This window comes from Corvus moneduloides, chromosome 13 (assembly GCF_009650955.1).
Source record: "Corvus moneduloides isolate bCorMon1 chromosome 13, bCorMon1.pri, whole genome shotgun sequence".
Taxonomy (NCBI): Eukaryota; Metazoa; Chordata; class Aves; order Passeriformes; family Corvidae; genus Corvus; species Corvus moneduloides.
This window is the reverse complement of record NC_045488.1, coordinates 15600528-15626097: the sequence shown is the minus strand read 5'-3', so window position 1 is coordinate 15626097 and position 25570 is coordinate 15600528. Positions and strand designations below refer to the sequence as shown.

The 25570-nt window shown below is 40.9% G+C and overlaps 1 protein-coding gene across 4 annotated transcripts in view; it reads left to right on the top strand.

Moving 5' to 3' along the window:
- The window catches only part of OTUD7A (OTU deubiquitinase 7A), a 119972-nt gene that overhangs the window by 91634 nt on the left and 2768 nt on the right, over positions 1-25570 (top strand). For all 4 annotated transcript variants that reach the window (XM_032122976.1, XM_032122977.1, XM_032122978.1 and 1 more), the window contains 9 exons: positions 4190-4372; positions 5932-6150; positions 11318-11419; positions 12828-12955; positions 13687-13799; positions 19266-19393; positions 20926-21075; positions 24577-24691; positions 24950-25034. In XM_032122976.1, the coding sequence (XP_031978867.1) occupies positions 4190-4372; positions 5932-6150; positions 11318-11419; positions 12828-12955; positions 13687-13799; positions 19266-19393; positions 20926-21075; positions 24577-24691; positions 24950-25034 (1223 nt within the window). The remainder of the gene's footprint in view (positions 1-4189; positions 4373-5931; positions 6151-11317; positions 11420-12827; positions 12956-13686; positions 13800-19265; positions 19394-20925; positions 21076-24576; positions 24692-24949; positions 25035-25570) is intronic.

Sequence of the window (25570 nt, the reverse complement as noted above, 5' to 3'; positions counted from 1 at the left end):
GGTATCTTCTATTCCTTACTCAGCTGCACTTATTTTTTTGGTGTTTTGTTGTTTTTCCTCCAAACAAGAAGGACTTGGTTTCAAAGCAGAGACCTTTGAGTGCTGTTAAATTTCACAGCTGCTGACTCACATAGCACATGTAGCTGTTCAGGAAGCAATTGCTCAGTAAGAGTGTTCTTTCTGTTCAGTCAGTGAATTGATTTGGTTCCAGCACCCTGATCATGTTTTCACTACCTGTGTTTTCTAATCAGCTTTGTGCTGCTCCAGCTTTTTTGGTGACTGATGTTCTCTGGCCATTCTGGAAGCCTTTCCTGCAAACCTACTGTGTTGGTGCTGGTTTGGAGCAATCAGGTTGTTACTGATACAGAGCTGCTAGTGACTTGTCATCTGATGTGATTGTGTGCACTGAAATAATGTTGTTATACCTCTGAAGTGCCTTTTAAAATACAATAATATGTCATGTAAACAAAGAAGCAGTCAGTGACCAAGGTGCATCAGATATCTAAGTAACAGTGAAACAAAAATAGCAGACAGTCTAAAAAATAGTCTTGTGTTGGTTTTGTCTGTCAAATTGCAACAAAAGCTTTTACTTGACTTAATTGATGAAACTATGCAAAATAAAGTAATTGCCTGTTATTTATACTTGAGGCGTAACCTCTGTAGGGGTAGGAAAAATTGGCCCTTTCTCTTGGGTGCCTGTGCAGGAGATGACAAAGAAAATGAGAGATGTGACAGAGAAGGGAGTTGTGTGAGGAGCAGGGTCTGGGAGATGTCAGAGAAGAACATGGGAGACACATACAAACAGAACTTAGGAGAAGACTTCCTCTTTCCCTTCTCTAGTGCCAGAGGGACTCTGTGCAGTCTGCTCCAAACCAGGAGGCCAATGCCACTTGTTTGACAAGGGGCAAGACTGGAAGGAGGGACCTGCCCTGCAGGCTTTGGGTGGGAGGATGTGTTTGTTTTCCATGTTATATGAATTTATTTTTGTCATTTCTAACCCCGCATAACTCAGGGGTTTTTTTGTCTCTCAAAACTTGGTTCTTAATGTAATAAGATACAGTTTTAGAAATTCAAAAGCTTTTAGTATGCAAAGTTTAAAGGAGGAGAGGTAGGCAGTGTTAGTTCTGTTCATCTCCACAACCACAAGCCCCACTAATTTCCTCAGTAACTTCCAGCTGAAACTTTCTCACCTACCCTGTCACACTGATAGAAATCCTTGTTCAGATCATCTGCTCTGGACATCTCTGAATTTAAAAATCTTCCTGATTCGTTCCCAGCTTGCCTCTTGCTTCTGCAGTCTGCTCCTGTGGTCCCAATCACATAATCTTTTTTATTAGATTTGTTAATTTTTTAAAATTTATTTTGCACTGCATTAAATTTTTGTACCTATTTGTATTTCTTCACTCAGTGTCTTTCATAAAATCCTTAGTTTGATTCTCTCTTCCTTTCCTCTAATTGTCTTTGCTGCCTCTCATTTCCTTTACTTTCACTTAGGATTTTTCTTTGCTAATTCTCCCAAACTGATGAATTCTCCTCTTTTTTTAATGGGCAATGGGGAAAACAAAAGATTTGTCCGTTGTATTTACTTGTGAAAGTGTAAACCAAATGGAGAGGGGCAAAGGGGGAAAACCTTCTGTCTTCCCGGTAGAGAGGGCAGCTGGGAACACTTACACTGGTCAGTGAGGGTGGCTAATTTTCAAAAACACTCCTTCGTGGAGATGGAAAGGTCCTTATTATGTTCTTTAATTTGGTTGAATGTTTTTCCTGCATTTCAATGCTTGGAGGCTCCAGCAAATTTAGGGAAAATGAGTCCAATGATAATTTCCTGTGTTGGTTCTCTGAAGTTTAGGGTTTTGGTGCTGAATTGGTGCTTCTATACTGGAGATGGGGACAACTCCAGGGACATGGAGAGATTTGAAAATAAAATATTTCTGTGTTAGATATAGAAATCTTAATTTTTGTAAGGTTTCAAGTCTATATTAGAAGTTCAGTTGTTATAATGTACCATGGAGCATAACTCAAGAGCCGCTGTGCAAACCAGTTTTAAATGCAACACACTGTGAGCCTGCTTTCTGAAGGCTCAATGTAATTTTTATGACAGAGCTTTTATAGAAGATGATTGCATTTAGCTTAAAACTGAGGCTAGTGGGATTTCTGTGAGTCTGCTCATTTTCTGCTTTCCTGTTACAGGCATCAAAGCCCTGTCACACATCAGCCACTTACAGCACATGCCCTGGGATTTTTGTTAGCTTCAGAATTTACACATGAAAAAACCTTGAGCAGGTGACCTGCAGGGAATGCCCTGGGAAATGCTGTGTTCCACTGCTACAGGTCTGGCACTCAGGGATCTGTACTCTCAATGAATCCAGGTTGTTCCTGGGGGTCACATAGACCTGGGTTTGTAGCATTGCCAATACTAGAATAATAATGTTTTGTTTAAAGCTACATTTCCTATGATTATGTTTATTGCCACCTTCACTTTTTTTAAAAATTTACTTTATTGTTTTTACGGTTGAGAAGAAGAATTAAAAAGTATATTTAAAGTGCTTCTTAAAACCAGGATGGAAGAAAAGCAGTTCTTGCTCCAAACACTGATTGGTTTTGGGAACACACTCATGGCTCTGCTTGTTTGGGTTGTGTAACTTGGTTGGGATGTATGAAAAGTTAGAGCAGAGCCCTGACTGGATTACAGCCATTCACTCTATGTGGGACTTTTAGTGAAAAAAATGCTGGCAATAACTGAAGTGCTTGTTCCAGGATCTCTGACAATTTTCACTGAATTTACATTTTGTCCTACAGACTTTCTAATAGGAGATTACATAATGACAGAACAATTCTGTATGGCTCACATGGTGGTTTATATTGTGGTCTGCTCAGGACCTAGATAACATTCTTGCTCAATGATACTAATTCTCCTTTCACAATTTTGTTAGTACTTCAAAACCTGAGGTAGTTTAGCTCAACCCTGTAGGTAACAGCTGTTTGTGCAATTTTTTTCCTTCTTCAGTTAGGTTTTTGTTCTTCGCAGATATGACTGTAACAGTAAAAGGCTTTCTTTTATCTGTTTAAAACTGCTTTGTACTATATTTAGCCTATCTCCTTCATGTAAGCAAGTAAGTTACCTTTAACTGTTACTCAGGTAATGTAGCTTCTCAAAGTATATTAAATGACAACCTTCTATGGTGTAATAAATCATGTATTAGTCAGAATCAGGTTACTTTTGAATTCCCAGGAAAAGTGCTTGTGGAGAGCTCTGAAAGTCTCATATAATTTGTAGGGTCTCTCTTCTTGTTATTAAATATTTTAAATTTTCCAATTAGAAACAAGTACTTGGAGAATGGTGGACATCTGTATCTTAACCTAGCAGGATTGTTTTGAAAATAGCAGGCAGACATTTCAACATGTTTTTCATGATTTTTTGGGAATGACAAGTACCATTTCACCACTTGTACTACACAGACTTGTGCATCTCTGGATATCGGCCTGCATTCTGTGGTTGCTGGCCAGAGCCATATGCTGAAGTGGAAGGTGGAAGCAAATCCTTCAGAGGATTCTGTGCTGACAGATTCCATGAGCAGCTCACACAGACATGGAACCACGCTGGCTGAGTCTCTCACTGCAGGCTTTGTTACAGAACACTGTCCTATATTATCTGCTTTCTAAAAGGTTTCTAAAATCTCAGAGAGAGCAAGTTCTCTCTCGTGTGAGATAAAGGGACCCAAAGTATTTTGTCTTTGCCTTCTAGCTGTTCTGCAAACGAAAGATAAGAAAGTTTCTCACTCTTTTGGGCTATGACACTATCACTCTTGTCTGTCCATCATTGCTCCTAATTATTATTTATTATTAATACAACCACACAAATGTAAATTATTGCTCCCTCTAGGTGGGATTTAGAGTGCATCTTAACTTGCTGATTTCTGGAGCCATTTGATTGGAATCTGAGCAAGAGAAGTCAGAAGTCCTGGCCTTGATCACCTCCTGTGATACAATGTCATAGATTTGGGGTTTGTGGATGAGAGGAGAGTAGTAGATGAAGGCTTTCACTCAATGGTAGCAGGCTTTGACACTTTTTCCCACAGTACTGCTGTGTTGGGATGCTACAGGCTGGATGGGTGTGCCCCCAGCAGGGTGGTGGGGGTTGCTGCTCCCCAGACAGAGGTGAGCACATGGTTCCTTTGCTGTTTTGCAGGCAAGAACTGGGACCTGACAGCAGCTTTGAATGACTATGAGGAGCTGCGGCAGGTGCACACGGCCAACCTGCCCCAGGTGTTCAACGAGGGCAGGTTTTACAAGCAGCAGGAGCCAGAGCAGCCTCCCCAGGTGACCAAGGCTGAGAGGCCCTGCCTGCAAAGACAGGATGACATCGCCCAAGGTAAGAGCTCCTCTGCCAGGTTTCAGGGGATGGGCAGGTCTCTGACCTGTCTGCTTGGAAGCTGTGCTTGGCTGCAGAGAGTGGAAGGCCGTGTGCCAGCAGCCTGTGAGCTGTGTCATTGTCACGGGGCTCAGAGCTGCTGCTAGACCCTATTTTTCATGTTTTCGTGGTTGTGAGCTCTGCCTCACTTCTGCAAGTAGTTTTTTTAATGTGTGATTAAAGTACAAAATATATCGTCCACAAGCAGTCCTGTGGTACTTATGAAAGGAGTTAATTAGAGGGTGTCACAGACCACTATTGTATATAGTTTTCCATGCTTATTGAAACAAACAAACAAAAAGGTTTAAAAATCCGTATTTCACTCTTTGCATTCTTACTCACAGTATGTGAATAGGATCTATGAAGACTATGAATAACTTTCACCTTTAAAATTTCATTTTTTTATGGTTCCACAGAAACTGCCTCATATCCCCTGCTGAATAGAAATTGAAACCTTAAGAAAAATTAGTCAACTACCTCTAACAGTTAATTTCTAGTACAAGCTGATAAGCATTAGAATTTGCTTTTTTTGTTTGCAGACCTCTTATGGGCTTTATTTCAGCTTTCCCTCTGCTGGATTGCAGTTTTTTCCTATGAATTTCTCAAGAAGCTGTAGTTTGCACCAAAATAAATCTGTAGGTCTGACAGCTTGTCATGTAGGCAGGTAATAGCAGTAGCATGGTGATGGCTTTCTGTGCAGTCATTAAAAGCAACAGAAGGGCTTCCCTTCTCCTGCTGGCTCTTCCCTCCTATTAAACAGGAAATAGCATCAGTACTTAGGAGTTTCAGTAAAGCTCCTTAAAAATTGCTGACTTCTGTCATAAGAAAAGGAACTATGCTTCTTATGACTCCTTAAAGCACTGAATACAAATAAAGGGAGGAAGAGCAGCACTGTTGATAAAACCATGTCCCTTCATCCTCTTTAGGATACAGTTTGCACTGAAATGTCCATTTGATGTTTAGTGGGGTACATCTGGTTTTGACCACCTGGACTGACAGGAACCTGGCTGCCAACTTAGCTTGTAGCTGAGGATCTCATGGTCAGAGAGCCACCTCTGATTGACATGTGGAACTAGAGGTGTTCAGGAGGAGCAGAGAAGGGAAAGGAGCACCTTGGTTTGCACCAAGGAGTGGAGGATGCAGCCAGAAGGGGAGGGCTGGGCTGTGCTGGGAGGGGTGATGGAGTGGTATCATCTGTCTGTCAGTAAATTTTTTTCCAATGAATCTTTAAAAACTTAAGATACATCAAGAAAATATTTTATAGGAATACTTGTCTTTCATATCTTGTTACTTTTACTGCTGGTCTGTTTTGCTAGAAGGAGAGTCAAGATCCCCTGACTTGCCAAAGGGATCTGTAATAGGAACAAGCAATCTTTTACAGCAGAGAAATAACCTGAAAAAGGTAGCAAATAAGAAGTGGAATAAATTCCTAGTGAAAGGAATGTGCATTCACCAGCCTTGGCATTGCTGGCCTTTTATGCAGTGGTACAGGTTGTAACTTCTCTTTGGTTTCTCTACAGAAAAGCGTCTTTCCAGAGGGATTTCCCATGCCAGCTCAGCCATAGTCTCCCTTGCTCGCTCACATGTAGCAAATGACTGCAGCAATGAGCAGTTCCCTTTGGAGATGCCCATCTACACATTCCAGCTGCCAGACCTGAGCGTGTACAGTGAGGACTTCAGGAGCTTCATTGAGCGGGACTTAATCGAGCAGGCCACCATGGTTGCATTGGAGCAAGCAGGTGGGTGACACCATGGGTGTCCGGCAGCAGCTGGGTGACACCGTGGGTGTCTGGCAGTAGGTGAGTGAACACCTCGGATGTCAGCAGGTGGCCAATCCAACATTTGGGTTGGCATTTCTAATCCTGCTGTGCTTCCGGAGCTTGCACATCCTGCCTGGGAAATAAAAGCCAGAGAGTAAAAGAATTACTGTGTTCTTTGCCAAATGACACATATCCCAATCCTGTGTTTCCTTTAAAACATTACAGAAAAACTGTCAAATTTCATTAATAAAGTAATTGGGAGAGGAAGGAAAGGACTGAGGGGGAAGTCATGCAATAGAGAAGGACGTGAGTCTGGATGGTCAGAGGGGGTTGGTACTTGCAGTTCTCATGAGGAAATGACTTTGCAGTGACTGTGAAAGGAAGCGTCTTCAAGTTGTGTTGCAGCTTGAGAAAATAGTTTTTAGATATGTATTTTATGTATTTATTATTTTTTGTAATGAGAAACTCCATAATTTTAAAGTAATACTTCAGTATTGCCATGGGGAAAGAAGTGTAGATATTTAAAATTAATGTTAATTCACATCTATTAGTAGTTTAAAGTTTTAAGCCAATTTCGAAGGATATAGAAAAATCTATCTAAAATTAGTATTGGTGCCTTATGAAACAGCAGGAGTGTTAATGAACCATGAAATGAACACATCTGTATAGTGAAATGCCCAATGCTGGTGATATAAAAGAGTTGTAAAATCAGATTTCATGGTTGCTTTTGGGATATGGAATAGACAGTTGCTTTTTTTGTCTGTGGATTGCTCTACTGGCTTGTGTAACACTGGATTGATCTGAGATTTGTTCTCCAGCCCTGGTGTCCTGTGTGAGCCCAAACTCATATAAAGTGCATAAGGTGCACTGAGATAAAGGGCATCTTTGGTTTGAGGCAGGAGCTCTGTTCATCTGGTGTCCCACAGAGTGCTCACAAGGTGTTTGTCATGTGCTCTTTTTTGGCTTTGGTAATTGAAAAGCCAGACATACTTAGATAATAGCCTCAAACAGTAAATACTTAAGGAAAAAGAAACAAAACCTACAAACAACCAGAAGAACCCCAAGCAGTGTTCAGAAGGCCTTTTTCTGGGAGAAAGAGCAGTATAAAATAAGGTAGGAATGCTACCAAGGCAACTATGAAACTTGAAAACTGCAAGTCACCTATCAAGAAAATATATCCAGTTTCTCTAAGAACTAGCTAACCCAAGGAGGACAGGGGAAAAAATAGGATGGTTCTTCCTCTGACAGCTCTGCCAAACCTTCTGAATTCCATAGGGATATCAGAAGATACCTTGGTACAGTACCACTGTTGACCTACCTGCTTCAGTGCAATTACAGCCTTTAGAGTCTAGTATGAACTAGAGGATCACAGAGGCTTTCTGACCTTAAAATCAGAGAATAGGGGAATTTAGGGCTGATATCCTCTAATCCATACAGAGCTGGCTGGCTTTGAACTTGAAATGGCTGCACAGACTACCAAATTTGCTGCCTCTTAGCATTCCTCTCAAATCTCTCTGAAAATTAGAATAAATCATTTATTCTTTTCTTCACATTAATTAGGGCAGTAACTTGACACGCACTGGAAAAGTCCCTTCATCCCCAGAGCCTCTTGCATCCTGGAAAGGAGGGGGTTTGACCATTTGAAGTACTCATGGTTTTGATCACAGTTATCCTTGTAGCCTACATAGACTAAGTTTACTTTGTGAACTTTTCATTCAAATAACCTGGAACTTCCTGGAAAACACTTCTGCATTTCAAGTAAGTTAAACAGATCAAACAGTTTGCTTAAGAAAATCATGTAAGGCTTCATATAAACAAACCTTTTGTCTTTGTTCTAGATGTAAAGATATTCAGTTTCGTGCCTATTTAATTTATTTGTTGTACAAAATGAAGAGTGAATTAATAGGAAAGCCACATAGTATTAGACATTTTATTGTCTCCTACCAACAGTTTGACTATGGTTTGGTCAATGACATAAAGAAACTAAAAGATGAGGTGCATTTCCTGCAAAGAGCCTAAAATCTATTTCAAACCAAACCCCATGAAGGACAGTAGCTTCTGTAGCTGAGGTTGGGGATGTTGTTAAAGGAAGAGAGGAGTATAATGGGTATAATGCCATGAATTTCAAGAGAAAAGAAATAGAAAAGAAGCTGATTAGGCAAAAGGAGGAGGAAACTTGCTAGGAGCTAACAGCTTACTACTCCCAAAGCTTGGATTGGGAGAGCAGAACTGCCACTAACGGTGTCACACATGGGTTCTGAAGTGGCCATATGAGCTGGGTGTCTGTAAAAGCCTGTAAGGCTTTTATGTTCTTTTTTTATGTGCTTAAACTCTTGCTACTGTGATATCTATATGTGACAGAATGTCCTGGTTACATCGTATCTGTATGGAAGCTCAGAACAAAATTCCCGATTTACTGCAAAGTGCTGTGTGAGATGATAAAGGAAAGGCCCAAAGAAAGGCAGTATGATTTACTTACTCCCCACTGCTGCAATGTATTATTTGCTCCTTAATGTGATTGCTTTCCAAATATTCCTCTGAAAGGACACAATGCATCACATTCATAGAAACATTTTGAGGTTTTGTCCATCTTATAAACTCAGCTGTTGATTATTGCCAGAATTGGAATGAAGTCAGCCTGTAAGTAATGGGCAGACTGATCTCTGTGAGCTCTGGCAGTAACCGCTGTGGTTGTTCAACAGAGGATGGCTCGAGGTACTGAGAATATTAAATGAAGTCTGTGTGAAAGCAATTTTATAATTCTAAATATTTTGCTGTGGCAAGTTGATTTTCATTATAGACACGTGCTCCCCTGTGTGTTGGTAATGTGTGGGTTGACACAAAGAGAGATACTATGAAAACTTCTGCTGTACTGAAGTACTGTGTTTTAAAAAACAGTACAGGCAAAGGAATGGCTCGTCTAACACTGTTTTTAACAAAAAGAAAAACCAATTCTATTGCAGTGCTGAAATACAATTCAATACAAAAAGTACAAGTATACTGTATGAAAGTCCAAGGACTGTTTTCCTCCACTTTTCTTTCTGTGCTCATGTTTGTGTTTTCTAAGAAGCATTTTATACAGCTACAGCCAAAGTAAATATGCTGTTAAGCCTGGGCTTCATGTCCACTAAGCCAATCCACCAAAATTCTGGGAATGTTTGATCTCAGTTTTCATTTAAGCTCCATTTTCCTGGTTTTTTCCCTGAAGGGACCCTCTATAGCCACTAGATTTGAAAAATGAAAATGTACTTTTTTGTTAAAATCCAATAATAAACCCATATCTGCTATTTTTTTTCAGCCAGCCATAAGCTTTGTGATGTTAACCAAGCCCACAAATGCTTTTTGCAGAATGCACTTGACAGAAAATCACTTTTATAGAAACCTCCTGTTACTCAAAAGATTCATAAACACCAGACTTTGACATTTATTACCAATAGGTGCTAGTTAATCTGCAAAGCAATGCCACTCATAATTTCCTAAATAATTATTTCCTAAATAATTCCTATTTCCTACCTAAGGTCTGTGTGGTTTTAGGTCTTCTAATGATGATTTACACAGCACCTTGGTGTAACTTTTTGCTGAATATGATTCCACCAAAACATTGTGCTAAAAACAGGTGGCAAGTTGTCATTTCACAGATGCAGGAGTTGCTGAAAATGATCTTGTTATTTCCAAAGGCTGTCTAATAGTGCTTTAAATTAAGCTTCTTTAATGCATATTTAATTTAGAACACAATAAGCCTAGTCTGAGGTGTTGTGCATTTACAAACCAGCTGCTAAAATCACTTGAGGATTACCAGATGTGCTTATTGATCTTCTATGCATCTTTACAGTGTGGTACTCTTAACCCATTCTGACTAATTACAATTTAATTCCATAGCTCTTAGTACCCAGAACAAGTAACTGGGGTACATAATAAATATTGCTACACTATTTTTCCCATAATGTGTATTACCTGTCGTTACAAATAAACTTCAGTATAATTTTGTAATGAAAACTTATTAATGGAAAGACATTTATTTGTTTGAACTTCCTTCTGTTTTGGAGGTTTAACTTTAGGCGCAAGACTGCCTGTACAAATATATAGATGCTATTTCCTCTCAGCTTCCCAGTCAAGAAACTGGGGGAGAAAAAGTCTGCCTGTTGCATTATTCATTCAATTATTCACTTGTGCATTACCCACAGACCTGCCAGGTCTTGGGAAATGTACCAGCTCTACTCACCCCTGTTAATCATCTGCCCTACTTCATCCCCAGACATGTTACACAATTACCCCCATTTGCTTTCTTTCTATTAGAAGTGCCCATATGACCTTTTAACCAAGACTTAGCACTCCAGTTTGCTACCACATGGCAACCTGTGTGCCAGGAATTACCCGCTTTTAGTGTAGCCTTGGGCAGTGATAGTCTTCATGACTTATTTCTTCATCAAATATCTGTCCACTTGTCAGGCTTTTCCATAACCAATCTCTGGTTTGATCTGTAAAACATGCTTCACATAGCAATGATGGATAAGTGGTTCTCTAATTATTCCCAAAAGAGAAAAGCCACATTCTATACTACCCCTCAGGCTATGCTTCAGTGTCATTTTAATTCTCTGGTAGTGTAGCTGTTGGTTTTAGTAGATCTAATAATGATTTACACTATGGGAAATGAGAGGAGAATCAGCTGTTGAAACAATCCATCTGTTTGAAACAATTTACTTAATAAACTTACCTTTATAGTAACATATCTTGATTACTGCATACATATTACTTTCGTCTTTGACAAAAGAAAAATTCCTTTATTACCTTAATGTAATCTGCTGTGTGTGTGGGAGGCCAATGTCGATTTTGTTTGGGAACTGACAGCAAGGTTCATAATGGTATTAAGGCAATAAACTCCTTGGAAATCCATCCCTGGATGCAGTATATGACAATGGAAGATGGAAATGAATTAAAGGTGCTGTCTTCTTCTCCACATCCATGTAGAGAATAGTTTATCTGCTTCTTGTTTCTAATCTTTTCAGTTTTGACTTCTGACATTACATTGAAGCTTATTTGGTAAAGAGGATGTTCATGGTTACCCCTCCTCCTCTGTGTTTGCCTGTGCAGAGCACTGGCCCTGTTCCAGGTTCCTCTCCCCCCATAACCGGTGTTTTCTTTCCAGGACGCCTCAACTGGTGGTCCACGGTGTGCACAAGCTGCAAGCGCCTGCTGCCCCTGGCGACAACGGGCGATGGAAACTGCCTCCTGCATGCTGCCTCTCTGGGTAAGGGACAGTCTGGGCAGGAAACCTACTGCCAGAAATAGTCACTGCTCTTCTCTAGCCCCAACCAAAGCTCAGAAACTCATCAGATGCAAAGATTCGCATTAAAAGTCTGGTTCTGCAGCAGTATGTTCTTCACATTTCACTGTAGTGTTGTTTCCCTCAAGCGTGCCTAAAGCAGGAAAGGAGAAGGTTTATCAGGATATAAAAATATAATTGGAAGAGTATCCAAACCCATGTGTCACAGACACCAGTTGATTTGTATTTTTTCTTAAATTTTTCATGTTCCCAGCCTAACAGTTCTGGAACAGGCAAATTCCAGGTGCTTCTACAGGATTGTCCTCATTATGCACAAGGAATTTCATTCACTTTCTTGATTTTTCTTCAAACAGCTCTGTGCTGTTTTCAAGAATGCAGTGTCAAGCTATTATCTCTGTTAGTTCCTTGTAGGTTTAAGCATATGTGAAACAGCATTTGGGGTGAATTAAAATAATTTCCAACTGATTAATCGTTTATACAAGATTTTTGAAGCCTTTCTGCAAATCAGTAGAAACCTGTGAAGCTGCAGGTCTTTGTGCTTTCTACATCCTAACCTATTATCAGGAAACTTAAATTTTGTTGCAGTTGCTAAAATCTTCCACCAGCAGTACTCCAAAAAGTGACTTTTTAAAAACACTGGGATTTTTTAATATTTTGAAGAGACTCCTCTTGTTGAAAGAAGTAGTAAGAAAAGAGTTTTTGCTGTTTCCAAGGATCGTTTTATCTTTGTCTCCTTCATTTTGTATGTTAATTACTGCAAATGTTTGGAGTATTTTGACCTGAACCCAGCAGCTGACAGTGTGGTAACTGAAACATGGGCACAGGACTGGGGACAGCTCGGCTCTCTTTTGGTGTAGGTTACTATTCCCAACCACATAAAGATGTTTCATTATCTTAAAATGAACTTGAACGCCTGTGGCTGGTTACATTTTTAGACTTACTGTAATCTTGAATGCTCTGAGTGTTGAAGCCAAAGGAAATTTCCTGCTGTGTAAGAGCTGGAGCCTTTGGGTGCCGGTACGTCTGTGATTCTGAGAGGTGCCTGCAGTGCTCATTAACATCCTTGTGCCTGCTGGCAACTGCAGCTAAAACCAACCTGTGCACTGAATATTCCATGGCTTGCAGCAAAGTTGGAGTTACCTGCAAGCAAACACTGAACCAGCTCAAATCCTTGGTCATTCCTTAATCGAAGTTTAAAACGTGTTAGAACTCCCTCATGTTGTTCATTAGCTTTTTTACATTGACTCTCTTCTTTAGAAACCTTAAAAACAGTGAGTGAATTATTTGCCAGGGGGAATCTTCAGCTATGTATTAGCTATTTCTGTTTCACTGCAGCTTCTTTAAAACTGGATGTCATCTTGTGCTGCTTTAGGGATGTGGGGATTTCACGACCGGGACCTTGTTTTACGGAAAGCCCTCTATACTATGATGAGAAGTGGAGCTGAAAGGGAAGCACTGAAAAGAAGATGGAGATGGCAACAGACTCAGCAGAATAAGGAGGTCTGTATGGCCCAAAGACGGCCTTGTTAATATCATTTAGGGTTAAAAGGATTCTTCTGAAGTTTGCTGTGAAAGTTTTGATTCCTATCAAATTCCTTGTGCTGCCATTTTGCACAGGGAAAGAGATACTTATATTTAAAATTTCATATCAGAATGCAAAGGTGTTTGTAGCTTTGTGGGTATAACTATGCAGAGTTTTGGGCCTAAAACATCTAAGATGGGTTTGGAACCTGTGGAAAATTAAATGTATAATTTAGCTATTAAAAGCATTAAAAAATGAGTGGATGAAACCCACAAAAGAGAGAGAACCCCATTTAGGAAAGATCTCCTAGAACCATGAATTAGGATTTTTAGAGCTGTGACCAAATACTGAGTGGATGTTTTCTAACTAAAATCATCTGTAAATTTGGTTTGACTGTTGATCAAAAGCTGTACCTTCAGCATGTTATTATTTCCTGAAGATATCTGTGCCTAAGCAGTGGCTAGAAAAGCCAATTTTCAGGAGTAATCCTGAAGGCAAACAAGTGAATGTGCTAAATCCACAGTTGGTAGTTCAGAACCTTTTAATAAGTTAGTATAATTTCACCTGAGTAGAAATGTTGAAATAGTAACGATCCAAGATACTGAACGGAGTCATGTGTGAAACTCAAGTTAGTTGTAAACACTGCTACAGAACTCTGCTTACACTGTGTGTCAGCAGCGTGGTGACAGCATTTCCTTCTGTCCCATAGTCAGGTTTGGTATACACGGAAGAGGAGTGGGAGCGCGAGTGGAACGAGCTGCTCAAGCTGGCGTCGAGCGAGCCTCGCATGCATTTCAGCAAGAATGGGGGCACTGGTGGGGGGTAAGTTCAGAGCATGACAGAACCTCTGGGGCTTTATTCTCAGTAGGAAAACAACACAGCACAACTGAGTGAAGGTGTTCATAGCCCCACCAGTCTGCCTTTGCAACTGTTTTACTCTTTTGGCATGGTAGAATTATCTAAATAGCCCATTGTAATATTTAGCATTTTCGTGCAGTTTTCTTGTACAGTTACCACACTAACTTGAGGTTACTTTATATCCAAAAGAGTCTGGATTTATTAAATCCTAATTGCTTCACCTGTGGAACAAGCCTGTTGGCAGTATCATTTCGCTTTTCTCAGAAATATATTTGTGAAAAGTTTTGGGATGAAACAGTATCTACAACATTTAAATACCCCTGACCCACATATAGAATCTGCTTTAAATAGTCACTGTGATAAACCATCCCTTACTTTCAGTGCAGTTATTTCAAAAGGACAGGATATTGACCAGCCTTCAGAATGCAGGAGCTTTAGTTTTTGTGTCTGGTGTTTATCACTAAAAATATTTAGTGTTTGCTCAGTGCATAATTTTCTCTAGCTACTGTTTCCCCTGGAGAAAATCCCATGTGGTGATAAGTAAATTGACAAAATAAGGCATACAGCACAATGAGAATAACAAAGTTTGTAGAAAATATTCTTTGAGCTCTGAAAGAATATTCTATTTTCCCTTTAACCCTGTGATATTAAGGATAGGTAATACTAGGAATGCAAGAGGACATTGCTTAAAAAGTTGTCAGCCACAGTGTGTCTCATTTTCTTCTATTCTGAAGTGAAAAAAAAGATTTATTTGCATTTTAATCTCTAGTTTGTTTCTTATGTTTGTAGATATTTTCCTGTTGATACGTTTTCTAATGCAGTTCAGTTCATATTTCTATTAAATCTGGTCATTCTGCCCAAATTTTCTCTCGCCTTGTTCTGTTTAATTCTGTATGTTCCATGAACCACATAGTACCTTCTGGTCAGAGATGCCCTCAAATGTTATCTTTGCCAGGCAGTCAGCCTTCAGTTCCTAGGTACCTCCACAGGGAGTAGTACCGTTACATAAATAATGTTCTCATCATGGTTTGCATTTATCTTCTTTTCAAATCAAAGTAAAATAAATACAAATAGCCAACAGTTAATTTTTCCTTTGAAATAATGAAAGATCAGGCAAGAAACTTACCCTATTAAACATGCAAATGTATAGTTCTCTTAACATGCATACCAAAGACAGAATGAATGTGGAAGAATGAATTATTTTCTCAGTTTAATGATCCCATGTTCAAAGTAGGGCCCTTGACAAGGAAAAGGAATATCAAAATAGTATTTTTGAGATGGAGTATATTATGTCCTCTAGTTAGGTGCTATATTAAGCACCTCAGTCTTTGAACTGTAGATGAGATGTTTTCCTTTGGTGTCAGAATTAGCTAAAGCATCAGAAGTTGTAGCTGCTTCAAAAGAATTCAGTGACAAACCTAAGCCTGGAATTGTGCTACCTCATTCACCTGCAAACTTCTTTTACTTATTTTTTAGAGTGAACTACATGCAAAGGAGATCAGCAATTGTCACTAAATTTCCAAAGATTTCTCCTTTGTGAGCACTCTCATTCTGAGGCTGGGAAGTTGAAAAAAGAGAAAAATACAGAAAAACCTGGTTCTTAAGTTCTTGTTTCCAACATGTACACAGAGCAAACTAATTATGAAGCAGATTCTTGTTTTGAAACAGATTAGCACCTCTTTCTGTAAATGTAAAACATGAATTCTAGATGAACATAATTGCTTCATTTATCTCCATTTACAAGCAAAAGCAGGGGTACTGAATTGAAGGAACTGCATTGAAAAAAGGAAAATGTCTTGTACCCTGTTTTTTGTTAAGAACCTAGCTATTGCCATCCTTCTCAAAAGAAAATTCCAGCCCCTTCCTTCATTGTGCAGTTGTCAGTCAGAGCCTGTTCTCGTGTGAGAGTGAATAGCACTGTTGTTATTCACTGTTGAAAACCCAGGTGCTGTCGTGGTGTGAGCTCATTCAGACTCTGGAAGTGGATGGTATTTGTATTTAGTCACCTCCTAGCTGTGTCTGTGCTGTTGGCATTATCTTATTAATAAATTCCAGGGACTTAAAATAGGGAAGAAGGGAGGGAATGCTGCTGTAATCTTCCTGTGCATTGTTGGAGTTTTATTTGAGGCAGAAACCCAGAACATTTAAACAGGAAGTACCTTTCAAATGCAAGTGTCCTCTGAGGTTTTGGACTTGGTTTGGTATTAAGAGTGCTTTAACAGCTCTTCATACACAACTCCTGCAGCCATGCAAGACCCTCACCTTGTACAGAATTTAGTTTAGACCATTTAACAAGACTTTGCCCTAAAATGATTTTTACTTGATCTGGTGTCTGTTACAGGAGTGCTATTTTTTGTTAACTGCTCAGTCTATGCAGCAATTATAGGGTGCAGATAGAAATGGTTCATTATAACATATTTATTGATTGTTAGCTGTAGTTTCTAAAGGCTAATACTTCTTTTCATCTGGTCTATTTTCAGTTCCAGTGAAGTACCGAAGCCAAGCACAGCCAAATTGCTGTGCTGATTCAAATATGGAACTCAGAGCATTCACATTCTGTGTTTCCTTTCCTTTAGTCAATTCAAGATACCTTTTTTTCTTGAAGAATGAAAGAGAAAGTTCCACTGTGCAATTTCCTGTGTTTGAGTTGAAGCCCACTGCTGACAAACACTGTAAGGAAATCAAAGGAGAAGTTCCTTTCACTGTAAGGAAATCAAAGGAGAGGTTCCTACACCTACAGCGCTGCAGCTGTGGTTTGTGCTGGTTTTCATTTGGGGATTGTTAAGCAGGAAAATAAAGGTGTCAGAAATGGAATGGTAGCAAACTGAGCCATGAACTCAGGTGTCATTCTGATCTCCTGATTCTGGAAAATCACCAGGTTGAAGAACTTTATCCCTGTTGTTGTTTCAGTGCATCTCTGCTGTCTGAGGGCAACAATCTCTTGCTCTATGTGAATACCAAAACGAGCCCTAAACTCAGAATAGCTGTTAGAGTCTGTTGGACTGAGAATCTGGAGCTGTGTGTGGGCAAGGAAAGCAAGGTAACCATAGGGAGCTGTTAGGAGGAAACTCAAGGACATGAGAACAGATCTTGCTCAGAGTTTACAGGCGAGAGAGCAGCAGCCAGCCAGGTGGAACAGCAGGGTAGGTGACTTTCCCTTTCCAGCTTTTTGAAAGAGGTTTTCTTTCATTCCTGGCTGCAGTACAAACTGGATTTTCCATTAAGAGAGGGAGTCTCTTTGGAGTGCTGAGTAGGTGTCTGCTGTGTTTGGACTGGAGTACTAGTGGTCTCATAGGTCAGACTGAGAATTTTATTTCTATTTGTTTTTCTTTTTATTATTAATTTGCTCTTAGAATCGAGGTAATTTATTTAATCAGAGTGTTCTGGTTGAGCAGGGTTCTGCAGTGCAGATTTACATGCTCTTGTATAAGTGGATTTCATTATTTAAAGTTAGCTTTACATGAACAGAGGAATTAATTTCCATTTCTTAAATTTTCTTTGCTTCCATGTTTTATTGACAAAATTATTTTGTCCACAGTTTTCGTGGCCATGTAGCCAGCATACATAAAGATCCCTGAAAACAAGTGGAATGATTAGTGGATCAAAGGATGTGGCAGGTTGCTATGGATACTTACTAACGATGATTTTTCATTCTCATTAATCTTTAGGAAAATTCATACTGAATCCTCAGCAAGTGGCACTGAAAGAATATTAAATGGGCCACATTAATTACTGGAAGTGATGGTACAAAATTGAACATTGAAAAGGTTTCCCAGAGAAGCTGTGAACTCTTTCTCCTTGGAGGTACCCAAAGGCCGTCTGGACACAATCCAGGGCTTTGAGTGGCCCTGCTGGAGCAGGGGCTGAATAAGGTTCTCCAGAGCTCCGTTACCACCTCAGCTACTCTGATTCTGTGGCAGTGAGCAGTGGAATGTGTAATAGGAATGTGTGCCTATGATCAGAGATAGTGAATCAAGCAACATGGTGATGTGGTATTGAAGAGTAAAAAAAGCCCAGTGGAAATCTGGAGTCTGTGCAGTCAGGCATGGTATCAGCTGATCAAAGGGATAGAGATCCCTCTGAATACAGCTGCATCTGGAATATGCCTTTCACTTCTAGAAACCTCATTAGCTAGGAGGTGAGGAATAATTAGAGGATTTGAAGGAAAAAATTAGGACTGATAGGCTGGAAATACCAATGTGAGAAGATAGCTGGAAATCTTTCTGGCATATTGTCTTGCCAATAACATGATTCCCCTGAGTTGCTTTTGGCTGACAGATTACTCTGAGGTGACAGAATGGACTGCAAATGCTGAAAAGCTGTCACAGCCAGCTGTGGAGAAGAGTTCAGTAAGGAATACAGGAAGAAATTGCAAAATGGAGAATTTCGTTTGAACATCAGGAAAAATTTCCTGATGAGTCTGGTTTGCGGGAGGAGGGATCCAGGAAAGGAGAGGTGTCTCACTGCTTGACCAGTGAATGTGTCCTGCACCAGCCTGCTGGTGATCATTTCCATCCTGCTGTGCTCCTAGGCTGGGATGAAAGATTTTAAAGTGAAGTTCCAGGGGTGGGCTGGATGCTGTCAGATCTGTGAGAGGCTGCTGTGTTTGTCCCACACACTCTGGAGCAGTGTCCAGACGCTTTTGCTCTGTTACTGTTGTTCACATACATGGAAGTTAACCCCAGTCAGTTCTGGAGGTTCCCTGCACAGCTGGCAGTAAGAGGACGGGTGCTGCCTCCACTTAAGAGTGTGCCTGTGCCACCTTGCCCATCTTTATTTATCAGCACTCACAAAAGCTGTGCTCTGAGTCTATTATATTCTTAAGTGGCATTTAGCAGTGAATTCCTTTACTTTTGTCTGCTTCCCACAACCCTGCCATTTTTCAGTTTTCTTCCACCTAGTTTGTTTTTGGTTTCCAGGCAGAGGCAAAGGTTTGAAATGTGGTAGTGACATTAATGACATTAAACTGGGAAAACAGAAAGGGGATAATTGAAACCAAAAATTCATTAAAATGTTTATGCAGTCATAGAAGGGCTTCGAAATGTTCAGGTAGAGAAGTGGGGATTTTAACAGATTTATTTTTGCAGTCCATATAAAAAGAATGATCCGTTTGGTAGAAAATTGACTTTATAGGTTGGATTTCTAAAGGTGCTGGGCATTTCCATCTCCTGGAAGATTGTGGGGCTGATCTAAAGTATAGTGATGCTAGTTGGAAAACTTCTTTTTTTAAATGCTGCTGTTATTTTATTTACAAAAATGCATTTTCCTTTCCATTTCTTTTTACCTACTTTAGTTATTGAAATACAGGTTTCAGAAGAGTGGGGATATAAGTGACAGTGAAGAAGCAGCAGCTGCTGGGGTGTGTTGATCCACCAAAGTCTCATGGTTGGTTCAAGCTGGTTCATAAAGTCTCACTGCTGTGTCTTCCAGAGTGGACAATGCAGAAGATCCAGTGTATGAGAGCTTGGAAGAATTCCATGTTTTTGTCTTAGCCCATATATTGAGAAGACCGATTGTTGTAGTAGCAGACACGATGTTACGAGACTCAGGGGGAGAAGGTAAGAGCTTTTATTAGAGACCTCTGCACCGCTGTAAATCGAATCAATTGTAAACTGACACCAGCAAAAGACCCAGCTGTAGCATGCCAGTGTTTATGGCAGAGCTGCTGCCTTCTTCTGAAAGAAAAAAAAAGCACAGAACGATGCTCAATCCATTTCTATTAGATAAAAGTAAAAAATACAGGCTAATTATATAGCCTTGCTGAAAATCTCTTTATCCTAGATATTTGCTATTAACTTAAATAACCACCAAATTACAAACACAATACATTTCTGACTGGTCTAAGTGAACAAAGTTCTAATTTCGCCATGTTATTTTGGTGCCCCTTAAAACTCTGCAGAAATCAATCTAATATGACTTTGAAAAATTGAATTGAAATGTGTGTATCATGGATTTTTGTTTTTAATGACTCCTTTGCAGCTTCTCACTCAAAAGTTTTGAATGTTTTATTCAGTTTGCACATGTGAGTACACAAATGTTAGATCCATATGTGGAGCCAGCTGGACACTGTCTGAGCAGGACTCAGAGGATTAAATTAATCTCACTTTCTACCATGAACTAACAGAATTCTAATTCATGATAGGGTGTTACTTAATTAAGGGGGGATGTTTGGCTGATTAAAGGAGGATGTTAAGCAGGTGACGGAGTTTACAGAAATTTATTTCCACCGGAAAATACTGCGTAATTTTAGTTTCCATTGCAAATTATGAACTACAAATAATGAATGTAGATTATTCTGTCGGTTATTGAAAAACACTCCTCAAAGACAGAGCAGTCATTGGTCACAGCCAGAACAAGGGGTTCATGAGGGGAACTCATCTTGCAAATATTTCAGCAATAAAGACTCACATTTTTGTAACAAAAGGAGAAATAATTGGTTGGAAGCAAAAACATTGAGAGAATTGTCCTGCCCAAACTTGCTGTTTCCCATAGTTATATGTATAAACAAGTGTAGAATCTTTCAAAGGAAAATTCTGCCCCTCCAGATGGAGTATCCCATTCAAATTCTACTTGTCAGATTTTTTAAGTCTTTCTTTATCACTTATACATGTTTATGTACATTCAGATATATACAGTGTGTGTGATGAAATGTGTGGACTATTAACATGTTTGTAATGTTTCTTATAGAAATCTGTTAATGCAAGGCACAAGCAGAGCATGTTACCAAATGACCTGACAGTATTTACTGGTGATTATTAGAAAATAATTCTTCCTAGAAGCATTACAGGAAGGTACAACTCTGCTTACAAGTGTGAGAGTCATCAAGATTTTGTTATAAGATCATAATATCTTTACTAGTAAACAATTAGAGCAAGGAAAATTATGTAAGAGCAGAAGGTTTTCCTTATTGTTCTTCATATATTTCCTGACATTTTTGTAATTAAATTTTATCTGTTGTTGTGACTGTTTTGTGCATTGATCCCCACTTTAAGCTGCTCTCCTGGAGCTCTGAAAAAACTGCAGCACAATTGTTTATACAACTCTTGTCTGTTCTTTCACATAGTTACAAAAATCTCCTTTTTCTCTGCAGCATTTGCACCAATACCATTTGGAGGAATTTATTTGCCACTTGAAGTTCTACCAAACAGATGCCATTGCTCACCTCTTGTGCTGGCCTATGATCAGGCCCATTTCTCTGCTCTTGTCTCTATGGAACAAAAAGACCAACAGAGAGAACAAGGTATGCTTTAAACACAGCAGCACTGGCATATATATTGAATACAGGTCACAAAGTACTTTCTTTTACCTGTAGGTGTATTTATCTGTCAGAAAGGAAACAGTATTCACTAAATTTCATTGCTGCATGTTTAGGAGTCTGAGTGACCTAATCACAAGACAATGGTACAGTCCATTTCTTCCTAACAACTGGAATAATATCAGCAGACTGACAGAAACCTCATTTATCTGGGGCATATCTGTCTGCCTTCATTACTCCAGGTTTTACAAGAGCAATAATGTTACAATAATGTTAAATATCCTTCTTGAGGCTAGCACTGCCTTTCTGTAGGATCTTCCTACACCTGTATTCCCACAGGAGAGGTGCTGGGAGAGAAGCCCCTACCAGATACCAAGCACGGCATCAGAAGCATTAAATACTGACTTTCATGTACAAGTTCATCCAGGTTAATTACAAGGGTCAGTGAATCAAAGTGGTGTTTGTTTTGTGTGACCTGATTGTACCTCTCTTACTGCAGGGCCTCGAATGCACAGGCTTCAGCTGTGTGGAGCAGCAGAGAGCATTTGGCATTTATTCTGGGATGAAGGGAATGCTGTAGCTTTCGCTGTCAGGCTGGTTGCTGTTGGAGACTGCAGCAGTCCAGCAGCAACCACAGCATTGCCATTGTCCTCCACGTGCTGTGACAGGAGGGAGATTGGCACAGGGATGCTCCAGCAGTGCCTGGGGTTTGCACCTTGTCAGCAGAGCAGCTTTGGGACATGGCAAGGGAGAGCCAGTTGTCAAGTGTCAGCAACAACAGCACAGGGGCCACAGCACATGGGCAGCTTTTGAGCTATCAGAATGCAGCTCAGAGCTGCACCTTCTTAAAAGGAGCATCCTGGAGAGCCAGGCCATTTATAACTTGTAGTATTTATGCTCTAACCAAGTGTCAGGAGCAGCCTCTGAAGCTGTCTGCACTACCGCAGGTACATACACCCATGTTAAAGCAGCTGCTGAGCTCTCTAGTGGAGGAGACAGTATGTCTGTATTTGAGAAATATATGTGGTCAGATAAATACTGATGTGCATGCCTGAAATTCTGCTTTGGCATAGAGTCCTGTATCAGATTATTTTAAACACTACTATAAATAGATATAAAGAGAAAACATGCTAATATCCCCTTGTCTGGAGAGGATTTAAAGCAGATTTTGACACTTCTTTTTACCAGCACACAGCCCCTGGCATTCTGATGGGTTACCAGGGGTGGTCTTGTTTTGAAATCCAGTGGCTGATTAAAAACTGGTAAATACTTTTGTATTCATGCAGACTCAACTGATGCAGATGTTTTGTGCCTTTGTTTATGAAAAACACAGACTTAAGTCTCAACTGCCCCTAAGATTGCTTCCTTGGCCTTGCAGCTTCACACACTGCTGTGCTCAGTCCGAGTAACACTGTAAGAGGTGTGGCAGTGGTTTTAAACAGCACTGTGTCAGTCTCGGTGTCAGCAATTTGTTGTACTGGCATGTTCAGAAAGTTAAAGTGTTGTTCTTTTTAGATGAATTGTGGCACTTGAGGCATGAGGATGAGAGCTGGGAAGTGCTGTGACTTCCTTCACAGCACAGAAGGCAGCACACCCAGCTAGGGAATGGCAGCAAAGTTTTCACTGTGTGATTCAAACTGCGATGGACCAACTAGCGGCTGTTGCTTGTCACTTATCCCGTCTGTTGGAATTAGGGCTGGTAGACGCTTCTTGGGGTAGTGTAGTTCCAGCTAGAGAGCCACTGCCAAGTGGGACCAACACTGACCATAGCTGCAGACCCTGCTTGGGTGTCAGGGAGGTGCTGCAGGCTGTGGAGTTTGCTTTAGGAATGAATGGGATGGATCCTGTTGGCAGTCGTGACATAAAAATACTCTTCTGTCAGATACTTGGGGAAATCCTACATTAAACCCCAGTAAAACGAGGGCTTACACCAGAGGGTGTTAAAAGTGTATTCGTCACATCTGCTGTACATTTATGCTGCTCCCGTGCCCCAGGACCTTGCAGTACGCTGTATTCTGAACTGTAGACTCAGACTCCCTGCTTATGCCCCCCGAGTTTCCCTCAGGAGCTCCGATCCCGTGCAGTTTTTGTGTCCATGCCGCTAGCTTTGGGAAGCGGCGCTGGCGGGGCCGGGTTTGCGGTTCAGCCCGGGCAGAGCGCGGCATTTCCTGGCGCGGCCGGCAGGGGGCAGCGCCCGCGGGATTTGGGCCGCTTTGGGCCTTTCTGGGCAGTTCCGCGAGCGGCGACGGCTGAGCCGGGAGCGGCCCCGCCCGCAGCCACGGGGCCAGCGAGCCGCTACGGCTGCTGGGGCGGGGGCAGTGCGTGACCGAAACGCTGTCCCTGCGCTCTGACAGCGGGTGGCTTGCTGGACTGCAGAAAGGGTACGAACAGGTTATAACCTCTAGTGCGGGCAGGTTTCAATAACTGAGTGCCATGATGTTTGGGTGGCTTCTCCAGGTTTCATTGCCCTTGGATTGTCTGGAATGAATACCCAGGGCAAGTCCTGAAGGGTTCTAGTGCAGAAAGGTAAATGCCTTGATTGGCTGTCAGAGGAGCAGCAGTGATCTGCACCACGCCGAGGATCTTACCCAGGCCCTCAATAGCTTTTACTTGTTTTCCTAATCAAATGGAAGCGAGTTGGTGGCTTTAATTAAAGCTGACATTGCTTTTTTTCTTAGTTTCTTGCTGGTGATGAATGATAGGCACTCTGTGACATTTGAGTGTGGTCCCTGCGTGCTGAGTATAAAGCAGAGTCATTAAGAGGCAGAGTGCTGAGGTTTGACACAGAGTCATTAGGGCAGAGCCCGAGCAGAGAGGGGAAAGAGCAGAAGAGCAAAACTCTGCTGGGCAGCAATGCTAGGCTGTAAGAGCAGTAATGGCCTTTGCACTGCACTCACTCAGAGGCCTCAAACTGACCTCCTAACCCATATATATATGGTGATCTCTGCCCTTCAATTATGTTAATTCAGTTTGAATCTAAAATCACTGTAGCTGCCTCTTGCTTTGTTTCTTAATGCCGATATAAATATATTTTTATTTCTTTGACAGTACAAAGGTACTAAACTAAAGAGACAAAATAATTAACAAACACATGAATCTCTGACTCTGAGAGATAGGCAGGAATATTGCAATTTTTTATTGCTTTCTGCTATTCTAATGGCTCTGTCTCCAGGAAATATTGATTGTGTAGTACAAATGGCCATGTGGCTCTCTCCAGAGGTCTCCCCTCCTCCACAGGTGACTATCGTTCACTCCAGGAGCAATCAGTGTATTAACCTCTCCCTCTTCTCTTTCATTGCACAAATACAAAAACAGGCAAATGGAGCCCAGTATAAATCATTTGTGGTGCTCTGGATGAGGCAATTCTGCAGCATACTCAAATTCTGCCCTTCTTGAAGCAGCGATTCTGCTTTTCACAGCTGAGTCTTTTCTTCTTTTTGTCATTTTTGTTCCCCCACCCCAATCCTTGTTTCTTCTCTGCTTCAGCGGTGATCCCCCTGACTGACTCTGAACACAAGTTACTGCCTTTGCACTTTGCGGTCGATCCTGGGAAGGACTGGGAGTGGGGAAAAGATGACAATGATAACACCAGACTGGCCAAGTAAGACCTGTAACTTCAGTGTAACTTCTGTAACTTCAGTGTTAAGCAGTAAAATGTCTTGAAGCATACCTGGTTGGAGTACTGGGAGAACTGCTAACAGTGAGGGCTTGGTTCATGTGCTCTGGTTACATGGCAGAAGACATGGGGAGGTCTTCAGCTGACCATCACAATCAGGCTGCTGTTACATCTCTCCCTGTTATGAAGTACTGCTTTTTCTTTCAGGCTTTTTGACTGTTTGTTTTCTTTTTTCACCTTTAGTTTGATTCTGTCTCTTGAGGCAAAGCTTAATCTTCTACACAGCTACATGAATGTAACCTGGATCCGCATCCCATCTGAGACGCGGGTAAGGTAAACTTCCCCCTTGGTCCCACAGCATGGCAGATATAAGGCACAGTAGGATAGGCTGCCTGCAAACACCTCAGTGTCCTGGCAGCAGGGACAGTCACTCATGGCTCACTGATGCCAATCAGGCTTACAGATTTATCTGGTTGATTTAATAACACTGTTGCTTGTACAATTTTTGCTGAAATGTGTCTTTTATCTTAATTTTTCTGTTACATATTTCAGTAGTCTGTAGTTTAAAGAAACCTTTTCTCATAATTTTCTCAGAACCTTGTCTTGCTCTCCTGATGCCACTGTTAGGTCACCAATTTCTTTCTGAGAATGCATTTGTACCCATGGACAGCTCCCAGTTCAGAGTGGCTGACAAAAGGCCAGACTGGCACTGAACTGGAGCCTGCCTCTTCCAGAGAGCTGTTTTAGAACCATGCCCAGCTGGCACCAAGTCAGCTATAAATTTCTCTGCAAATTGCATTGGATAGGTGGAGGGGTTGGGCTGGAGCAAAAGGTTGCTAGGAGAGGATGGAGGTAACAGCCTAC